The sequence below is a fragment of the Schistocerca cancellata genome, chromosome 2 (genome assembly GCF_023864275.1).
Source record: "Schistocerca cancellata isolate TAMUIC-IGC-003103 chromosome 2, iqSchCanc2.1, whole genome shotgun sequence".
NCBI classification, from domain to species: Eukaryota; Metazoa; Arthropoda; class Insecta; order Orthoptera; family Acrididae; genus Schistocerca; species Schistocerca cancellata.
In genome coordinates, this window is record NC_064627.1 from 362,286,079 (window position 1) to 362,297,231 (window position 11,153).

General features: G+C 38.9%; 1 protein-coding gene across 1 annotated transcript in view; it reads left to right on the forward strand.

Annotated features, from left to right (window-relative positions):
• Positions 1 to 10,935, forward strand: part of LOC126161755 (sorting nexin-21) — a 67,858-nt gene extending 56,923 nt beyond the window's left edge. The window contains exons 5-6 of the mRNA XM_049917804.1: positions 139 to 364; positions 8,945 to 10,935. Coding sequence (XP_049773761.1) covers positions 139 to 364; positions 8,945 to 9,245 — 527 coding nt within the window. The 3' untranslated portion in view covers positions 9,246 to 10,935. The remainder of the gene's footprint in view (positions 1 to 138; positions 365 to 8,944) is intronic.
• Positions 10,936 to 11,153: the final 218 nt, after the last annotated feature.

Sequence of the window (11,153 nt, forward strand, 5' to 3'; positions counted from 1 at the left end):
CACTTTGAAGTGTAATGCACCGTTCAGTAAAAGCTACTGTGACTGTCATTAGCTTACCATTTGAAATCCCTGTGTACTATAGTGTATTAAAAGTTCTGATCTTTATGTATATTTTCATTATTTCCCTCTGTTTTTTAGGAAATTTGAATCCTAGTCTCATATCTGCCCGAAGTTCAGGATTTGAGGCTTTACTGGAACATATAGGTCGTGAAACACAGTTGCGAGAGTCTGCTGCCCTCATGAACTTCTTACAGAATAGGGAAGAGGCAGAAGCTCGGCATTGGATGCAAGCTCAGCAGTATGACCAAGCTGTCCCCCTTCTTGAAAACATCTTCAGATTGCTCAATAAATTGTACACTGACAGGTATGTGTAATTATCTCAAATACTAAACTTCTTTTTTACTGAAATCACTAAATGGAAGAGACATAGTCCAAAGATCCAAATGAAGAATAGAACATTGAGTCTACAGCTAGTAGTTAGTAGTGCAATTCATATTGAAGTCATGTTCATGCGTTCAGCTGGTGGTCAACTCGTATTACGTAGCTGGTAAACAGGGGTTAGATATACTATTGGGAAGTGAGCATAGTGTAATGATTATGATTAATAAAATAATGATACATGGAAAAAGGATGAAATAGTCAACACAAAACTAAAATGAGGACTAAATTAAAGGAGGATGGTGATAAGATAGATGGAATGAACAATGAAAATCAAGAAAAAAGACAAATGCTAACTGGGAATGATTTGTAAAGGGAGGAAATCATTGCAAAATGTTTGTAATTCTCTCCAGGAAATAGCAAAAACACAAGATGCACTAAAGAGAGTTTTCTGTCACAAAGTCCAAAGGATGCAATATCTGAGGTAAGGGGAGAGTGTTATCATTCTGATATAAAAGTGTACTCCTAGTCTTCCATATACTACTCCTAGTTCTGTATATACAAATTAAGAGCTGTAGTTATAAAATTGTGGTTTATCTAAAATGGAAAAATGCAAATAAAATGTGAAGAAAAAAGGTTAAACATATCGTGCTTCTGGCACTTAAAATCTGCCACTGTATTTATTCATTTTTTTTAAAACACTTATGGTGCTGGTCTCATAGATAGCTGCCATTACTTAGGAACTGGCTGAAGTCTGTGGTTTCCAGGAAGGTCCAACTTGTGTGTAGAAATCTGTTGTTGGAATTTCAAAACATTGTTTGGTATATTGGTCTTTCTACTTCAACTCACTAATTTTCATATTGCTGGTGCCAAAATTAAATACACTGATTAAACTTTATTTCAGTAGTTTTTATTCATAAAATTTTCTCAGGCTTTGAACCACGTCCAGTCGTTTAAAATCCACAAGCTTTCGGCTGAGTTTTCCTCAGCCATTGTCAAGTGGTGACACGGCTGGAAGCCCTAGAAAATTTTACCAGTATATATCGGCCTGAAACTATGCATTCGTATAGTAGTTTTTATTGCCAAAAATACATAAGCAATCATATGTTCTTTCTGTTTGTATTTCCTTTATAGCCAGTTTATGCACTCTTATGAGATGTCCTTTCTGTCAGCCTTCTCTGCGAATTTTTTTTCATTTTCACTGCATACCACATACCTTCATCAAAATCATTCATATCAACACAATCTGTAAAAATATTAACAATAAAGATATTCAGCAACTTAGCTCCAAACAAATCTAGACTTATACTATTTGCAGGTGACATGTAATCTGGATTATTGACAAACATAGAGAGAACGCGACGGTCATCTAATGGCTACAAAGCAAGCAACAGTGACAAAGGCTTTAGTAGCGATGAACCAAATGTTGAGAGAGTCATAAATATATGTTCGATGCCAAGGAAAATCATTGTAACTGGCACAACATCTGCTGGAAATTCCCAATTCCTGCAGTCTCCGTAATGTTATGTCAGATGCACAGTTAAGTATATGTGTGTGACACAATACAGTTTAGAGGAAAACTAACAAGGGAATGGTCAGACTTGTCATGTCGAAACCTGTGTTACTTTTTTTACCACTGTGAGTTAACATTGCAAGAAGTCTGTATGCAGAATTTTAGCTGCTGACATGACCTGGAAGTCTGTAAACAATTTTATGAAGTAAGACATTATTGTCGCATGGTTTCCGCGCTTATAACTGCGTCTTGTACAACCCTGACGTCTCTCGCTACGTTATACCAACGCCATCTAGGGACAAGGTGGCGTTAGCTACGCGCCGCTCTCTCGCTACAGCAGTGAGAGAGCTGATTCCCCCAGTGAAAGCGATCGTATGATAATGAAACATTCGTTGACAAATATGGCTGATATGTTATCTACAACATTCTTTCCAAATAGCTATGAAATAGACACAAATAAATATACGGTTTAGAACACGTCCAAATTTTATTTCTTGTAATTACCGCAAAAATGCGAAATATTGATACAATGTTCAAAACATAGGTTTTTTGTGCACCAAGAACATACAAGCAAAGACTACATATGGCAGCCCTGCGAATCACAGACGTTGTTAGATGTCCGTAGACAAAACTGGGCTGGTGTTAGGAACGAATCAGGCCTAGTATCAGTATATTTCGACGAGTGCCACACATATTTAATCAAATTCTGAAACCGTGGGGAGGAAAATTGATAATGTACTACTGACTGCAGCTTGAGAATATTGTCACGGTGATAGACAGGAAATTGCAATGATCTGCAGACAATAATTTTCTGTTAGTTTTCTGCAAAATGCCTTCCACTGACGGAAAAATTCTCTGTCTAAAGCTTGAATTACGTTCGTCGTGCCGGGTGGAATCTGAAGTATCTCTACTTCTTTGTCAGGGTGGGCTCGAAATACAGCTTTTAATGAATCAGACTTTTTATGACCTGACCACGAATCTAGAAGAGATTTGTTCCCGCAGAACGGAAGAAAAGCATGACGCATGAAAAGTGTAACATTTTCATTTCCCATTTTTCCAGACTTCGATGCGTCTACCACAAGATTGTTTGCGTAGAACATTGTTCTTTTTACACGTGGTCTAAAACGTCCAGTTGGTTCTTGAAGACACACATATACTTTAGGCAGCAATGAACCATCCAGACTAATTATGGGCATTGTAGTATACGAATGGGTGAGTGCAGTCGTGGACTGCGCAATCGCCTCAATATGTTTTTCCACTTTGAATGACAGTGTTCTTTCCGCACGCATTTCTTTTTGAAAACCTGACTGACCTGCATTGTACACGTACGATTCACTAAAACTAGCGATCTCATTTTTTGCATTCGTAAGAAAAGCTCGATACAAATTTTGTTATTTTTCTTGCCACAATTTTATGTGATCTTTTGAAGCGACTAATCAACGTCGAGAAGCTGTAAATTCTTTAGCACCAATCGCGCTGGCAATCTCTAACGCCCAATCACGCAAAGTTGTATCGCTGACACTAAATGACTGTTGTCTGGCATCGGTAAATAGCTCAAAAGTCGCGCATTTATCTCCGTCGCAATTTCCAGTCGACCCTTACGTCGTCCAGCGACTTCCTTTTTCCATCTATACAATTCACGTTCAGAACGGACAAAGCGATGCTTATTTTGAACAGTACTGACACGTAGGCGTTTCTTACCACTTTCGTTCAACCAATACGTCATCGCTTTCTCTTTGTCTGATAAGGTAATTGTAGTTGCTGGTGTTACTTTCGGAGATAACTGATGATGGTACGTGGCACTATCACTCGAAGAGTCTTCATGAGTGCAACTTTCGTCGGTGTCTTCGCCGTCTGTAGATTCACAGTCTGCAATATCGAGTGTTTCAGTTGTTTATAGCCACATGTCTGCGCCTTTTATATGCTCGTCTAGAAGTTTAACAACCATGTCGCACAACACATAGTCTTCACGCATGTTTTCTGTTGATTGCTTCATTTGGCGTCTGTGGTATATCTCCATGGCAAGCAGTAAACCATTTACAGGGTTCGCAGTCACCTGTGAGGGGAGATTGAATGTTCATCGTAAAGTGGCTTCCGGTGTATAGATGAACACGTACAGAACATCTTTCACATCTCTAACCAGTTTCGGGACAGTATGTTTCGAAATACGTACCAGAAATTAAAAGGACGTGCATGCCACAGAAACGAATATTCGTTTACCCTTTCCACCAAAACCGTGCAGCGATATTCCTCTTTAATGAACGCCGCGATAAGACGGCCGCACCTCTCGACCATGCGCACAACGCTCGCGACTCCCCATTTCCAGGGGTGACCAGCTGTCACTGCAAGCGCCAAGCAGGAAACACAGCCATGTTCGTGATTTTTTTTAGGTGACTTCCAGTTCTTGTCAGCAGCTACAATTTTGCATACGGACCTTGTGCACAGTTAAATAACAATGCTAAAAAAAGCAATACATGTTTCGGCATGACAAGTCTGACCATTCCCTTGTAAGTCTTCTGTTTCAACACTTTCATGTGTTCACTATTTTTTATTGGACACGATGGTAGTAGTTTGTTTTAGGTGTATTTGCATTTAAAAAAAAACTTTGTAACTACCCTATGTTTTATTACATCCATTTTCAGCATGGAAGGAACAAAATCATTTTCCTCTGTGCACGTATCCCTTCAATTATGGTGCCTTGTGATCATAAGATAAATATAATGTTGCAGCTGTTGACCGTCTGAAAGAAGATGGTAAAAGATAATCTTCTCCATTACAAATAAAGGGGAGCTGGGTCATAAATAATGATTTTAGTTAACTACTACTTTTGTTTTTTAGCAGTTTTCAGAAAATATCTTTGCAAGTTATTTAGAAGCAAAAGTGCAGTGGTCATTACTTTTCAGATATTCACACATCAAAAAAAAGTTTCACATCACTCCGGTTCCCAGAACATCTGAAGATAGATGTTGACTATGGCTATTGTATCACAGACACAGTCCCTTTGACTGTTCAGAGATGTCACTAAATCAGCCCAAAGATGTAAACAACCATGCATGAGCAGCACCTACTAGATAGAGAGGGTCCAACAGCCCATGAGTTCCAGTCATTCCACCAGGAAGGAGGTACACGGCTCGTGTTGCCTGTAGTTCAACCATGCCTAGATGGTCAACACCATAGTTCGATCACATCCCCATTATTACTTTGTGCCAGGAAGGGCTCTCAACAAGGAAGTGTCCAAGCGTTTCGGAGTGAACCAAAGCAATGTTGTTCGGACATGGAGGAGATACAGAGAGACAGGAAGTGTTGATGACATGGTCGCTCATGCCGTCCAAGGGCTATTACTGCATTGGATGATCGCTACCTGAGGATTATGGCTCAGAGGAACCCTGACAGCAATGCCACCATGTTGAATAATGCTTTTTGTGCAGCCTTAGGATGTCGTGTTATGATTCAAACTGTGCACAATAGGCTGCATGACGTGCAACTTCACTTCTGACATCCATGGCGAGGTCCATCTTTGCAACCATGGCACCATGCAGTGCGGTACAGATGGGCCCAACAACATGCCAAACGGACCGCTCAAGATTGGCATCATGTTCTCTTCACCTATGAGTGTCGCATATGCCTACAACCAGACAATCGTTGGAAATGTGTTTGGAGGCAACCCAGTCAGGCTGCACGCCTTTGATACACTGTCCAGCGAGTGTAGCAAGGTGGCTGTTCCCTGCTGTTTTGGGGTGGCATAATGTGGGGCCGACGCACACCGCTGGTGGTCATGCGAGGCACCGAACGGCTGTATGATACGTGAATGCCATCCTCTGACCGATAGTGCAACCATATCGGCAGCATATTAGTGAGGCATTCGTCTTCATGGACAATTTGTGCCCCCATCGTGCCCGTTCAATGATAGGAAGTGCTTTGCTTCAACTATATATAATCTGTCACAAATTGGTTCTGTCTGAAATAGATTACTTTCATTTGCATTTGCACACATACAACATTTATATTATAGTTGGAGTTTCTCAACATTACAACTGGAGATTGATTGATTAATTTGTAGATTCTAATTATAAATCACTGTAGAAAAATGATCTTATGAAGTTTTAAACAGTTTGCTACATTATGTTCTTTCCGTGCAGGCTCTTTGGTAGACAGTTGAAATGGCAGTGTATAACTTAATGTAAAACTATGTCAAAAGTGCTACTTTACATCAGTCCTCAAAATCATGTTCATGTAGAGTTAAATATTTATCTGTTTCTTTTTCTGATAGATGATTTCAAAATGTTTAACAATGTTCTTTTATAGCTAACAACCGCACACATACAACCACTCGTCTCTGCAGCAATACAACCTGCTGTCTATGCCTTGGGATGACAGCTCCTCTCTCTCTCTCTCTCTCTCTCTCTCTCTCTCTCTCTCTCTCTCGGGGAGGGAGAGCTCTGAAGCTGAAGGAGGATTTATCTTCAGTGCTGCACAGCATATGAGGGAAAGGGGTTATTAAAAATTGAAGGGCAAGGATATGAGCTTTAAAGTTACTTGTAGTTACGATCTGCACGTTAATCAGTTCATTTCGTGCAATCTTACCGCTTAGACAGCGGACATACTGTATAAATGGTATGAGAAGAAAGTGATTTAATTCACGCATAATACATTAAAAAAAAAACAACACTTTAATAGACCTGTACCATATTTACTGAATAGCACTGGACAGCACTGTATGATCAGGAAAACCTTGCAAATACATCAATACCTGCATCAGAAACAACATAAAAAAACCTTCAGTATTCCAGCCAGCAAGCTGACTCACTCCAACAGTAGTGGAGATCTGTGTTTAGTATGGGTGTGGAACTGAAATGAATAGTTTGTGGTAGGAGATATCAAATGTAATGTATGAAGAAGTATCTAAATGCTTAAAGAAAGTTATAGTTGTGTTAAATTAAGTACGTAATGTATTCTTACCTGGATGATGATTTTATCAGTCATTCTTTTTTGCAAGCACACAAAACAACCACAGCTTCCTATTGATATAGATGCTAATTTTCCATCAAAGTGAGTGAAGAAAGTAGACAATACTAATTAATACCCTATGTCATATCCCATACTGTGTCACATGAAGGACTACATATTAATGCAGCTGATACATGTACACTATGTGACCAAAAGTATCGGGACACCGGGCTGAAAATGATTTGCAAGTTCATGGCGCACTCCATGGATAATGCTGGGATTCAGTATGGTGTTGGCCCACCCTTAGCCTTGATTACAGCTTCCACTCTCACAGGCATACATTCAATCAGGTGACTGAAGGCTTCTTGGGCAATGGCAGCCCATTCTTCATGGATTGCTGCACTGAGGAGAGTTATCGATGTCGGTCGGTGATGCCTGGCACGAAGTCAGTGTTCCAAAAGATCCCAAAGGTGTTCTGTAGGATTCAGGTCAGGACTCTGTGCAGTCCAGTCCATTACAGGGACGTTATTGCCGTGTAACCATTCCGCCACAGACCATGCTTTATGAAAAGGTACTCGATCGTGTTGAAAGATGCAATCGCCATCCCCGAATTGCTCTTCAACAGTGGTAAGCAAAGATGGTGCTTAGTGTAGGCCTGTGCTGTGATAGTGTCATGCAAAGCAAGGGATGCAAGACCCCTCCATGAGAAACACAACCACACCCTAACACCACCGCCTGCGAATTTTACACTTGGCACTACACACGCTGGCAGATGATGTTCACTGGGAATTCGCCATATCTACACCCTGCCATCGGATCGCCACATCATGTACTGTGATTCGTCACTCCACACAACATTTTTCCACTGTTCAGTCGTCCAATGTTTACGCTCCTTACACCAAGCGAGGCATGGTCTGGCATTTACTGACGTGATGTGTGGCTTATGAGCGGCCACTCAACCATGAAATCCAAGTTTTCTCACCTCCCGCCTAACTGTCATAGTATTTTCAGTGGATCCTGATGCAGTTTGGAATTCCTGTGTGATGGTCTGGATAGATGTCTGCCTACTACACATTATGACCGTCTTCGGTTGTCGGCCGTCTTTGTCAGTCATCAGACGAGGTCGTCCTGTATGCTTTTATACTGTACGTGTCCCTTCACATTTCCACTTCACTATCACATTGGAAATAGTGGACCTAGAGATGTATTAGGAGTGTGGAAATTATGCGTACAAACACATGACACAAGTGACGCCCAATCACATGACCACGTTCGAAGTCCGTGAGTTCTGCGGAGCGCCCCATTTTGCTCTCTCACGATGTCTAATGACTATTGAAGTAGCTAATATGTAGTAACTGGCAGTAGGTGGCAGCTGAATGCACCTGGTATGAAAAACATATCTATTTGGTGGTGTCCGGATACTTTGGATCACATAGTGTTTGTAGTTAATAAGTCATTTTATTATTTTCTGTGTCTCAGTTACTCTTGAGAAAAAATACTTCCCTTAAAAAGGTAGGTTTGCTGATATACAATGGACCCTTGTTGAGTGTTCTTTTTATATGTATTGCATATATATTTTAAACAATGAAAAATCCAGGATGGAATGTAATAATATTATGAGAAGTCAAACAATGGAAAATCCAGGATGGAACATAACAATATTCTGAGAAGGAAAGTTGCTGCTCACCATATAGCGGAGACGCTGAGTCGCAGATAGGCCCAACAAAAAGATTTTCACACCTATAGATTTCGGCCAGTGGCCTTTGTCATGCAAATGCAACTCACACACATGACTCCAGTCTCAGGTAACTGAAACAGCAGTGTGGTTTCAGTTACTTGAGACTGCATTCGTGTGTGTGTGTGTGTGTGTGTGTGTGTGTGTGTGTGTGTGTGTGTGTACTATTGTTGACAAAGGCCATTGGACGAAAGCTATAAGTGTGAAAATCTTTTTATTGTGCCTATCTGTGGCTCAGCATCTCCACTATATGATGAGTAGCAACTATCCTTTTCATAATATTGTCACATATATTTTATATCTTTTTCTGTTATGATCATTAATATCGGCATCAACAGAAATGGTCTTATGGAAGTTACATTTATTCACAGGCATCCAGCAGTCCTGTTGGCACTGTGCCGTCTTGTAGCATGCAGCCATGCAGCAGGAGAGTCTGCACGCCCTGAACGTTTTGCTGATTTAGCTTTGCATCGCTATGAAGCTGTAAGTGATATTGATTTGTTGCGTTTTTATGTACCACTGCTACAACTTTGTGTTCGGCTGTGGTGGGCACTTGGACGTGACAAAAGACCCCTGGAAGCAAGGTTAGACGACCTCCGTCGCCGTGGTATAAAAGTTGATGGATGTCCATCTCTTTTAGATGCTATTACAGAGTTTGACAGCAAAAAGTAACTAGCCTGTGCAGTCTTACTTTCCTCATTTCAGAATACTTTTATCTCTAATGTGGTAATTATGTTTGCTCTTTTTTTCCAATTAAGATCCGATTTTATCAAGCAACACTTTTTTCTTTTAAAACTTATTTTTTATATTAGTTTTAGGATATATTGCAATTTTAGATAGGAGATTGGTGTACTGAAACACCAATAAAATGTTATGTGCTGATAGAAATTAAAATATGTTACCAGTTTCATAGGTATTATTCAGATACTCATTCATTACTGGAAACACTACAAATGTGTGTCAATAATGGAATGTAGTTCATAAGTTTTTATTGGCAGCATTTTTGTAATGAAATCCAGGCAAGTGTTGATCATTTTAAAAAATAATTTTAGGTGAAAAAGCAGGAAGAGTTACCCAAGAGTATGTAATTGGGTTTAAATAGTTTTATGTAAACTTGTTTTATTTTTTGCCTCCCAGTATTTTGAAACTCAATCATATTCTCACTTCTTTCTTGCCATAAGGGTTGAAGATAAAACTATTCCATCTGCATAAAAAATTGTTGCCTTTCATGCTGGATACTCTCTTAAGTTTAATCATTAAATTCTTCATGTACTGGTCATGATTGTGCATCTCATTCTTCTGTTCTGTACTATCTGATGCAGATTCTGTTACGTAAAGCACTCAGTTTAGTAATAGAAATGATTTCTTTATATAAGCAAAATATTCACGTGGAAAAGATGAATTGTACTATTGTATGTTTCAACATTTTATGATGTTATCCTTTTGTTTGCACCACTTTTTACAAAGTTCCATTTTCATTCATTATCGTACATATTAATAACGACCTTATAGCGCTTGTTTGTATTGTTCTGACTGACTGTTAGATGTAATTACATGCTTTATTTATTTTTATAACTGTTAAATAGTGTCAGTTATTAAGCAAAAGTAATGTTATTTTGCTACCATACTTATTTTAAACCAGTATTGTGAAATGGCTGTAGTTCTTGTACTCAGTATAGATATCCTAAACAGTATGAAGTGTTGCATGCTTTTTAGTTTTTTTAAGATATGTAATATCATTGAGTTCTGACTTAACATATAGTATGCACTTTTTTTGTCAGGTAGCAGCTACAATCTACCATATTTAGGGTGATATGTTTTGTTACAGCATTATTATTCCTGTTGGCAATAGTGATTGAAAATGAAATTATTGTTATCATAACATTTCCATGAAACCGTCTACTTGACAAAATTAATAATTGTGATAACAAATCATTTTGCTCACTTGTTATGAATCTCTGAAGACTGTCTAGTCCTTACTCTTGTTGGAATCTAAAAAGATATGATATTATGCAGATATTGCAAATAGTGACTAAGTACCTGGCAAATCTGAGACTATGAAGAAAATAGCTTCCTGGGATCTAATTCTACTTTGGAAAAAAAGTACAGAATACACAGAATAGCAACAGATTGTGTGGTATTCGTATCCTAGTACTACTTTTCTGCTTTTCTGTGTTCCCTGTAGAAATGTCTTTGTATTTCTTTGTATTTGTTTCACCACAAGGTATTTCTTTATTTCTCTCATGTAAATATTTTATTTGTTACTGTTAACAGCTAATAATTGATTGAGAGCAGCTTTTAACTCACCCTGTTCCCTAGAAGGCACAATGTCAATCTTTTTCTGAGAATTTTACAGATCTGAAATGGAAATGTGGAATATGTATCTTATTTGTGCTTTGATTTCTGTAAATGACCTTTTGTGGTAAACATTTTGGTATGTGAACCACAAATTGGCTCATATGCTATCATTTTCATCATGGCTGGACATTTAAATGTGAAGTCGTAAAAGAATTCAGTCACATTGTATAGTCTTCCTCTGTGTTCGAAGTGTGAATGTCATATTGACTGTTCACTGCCTCA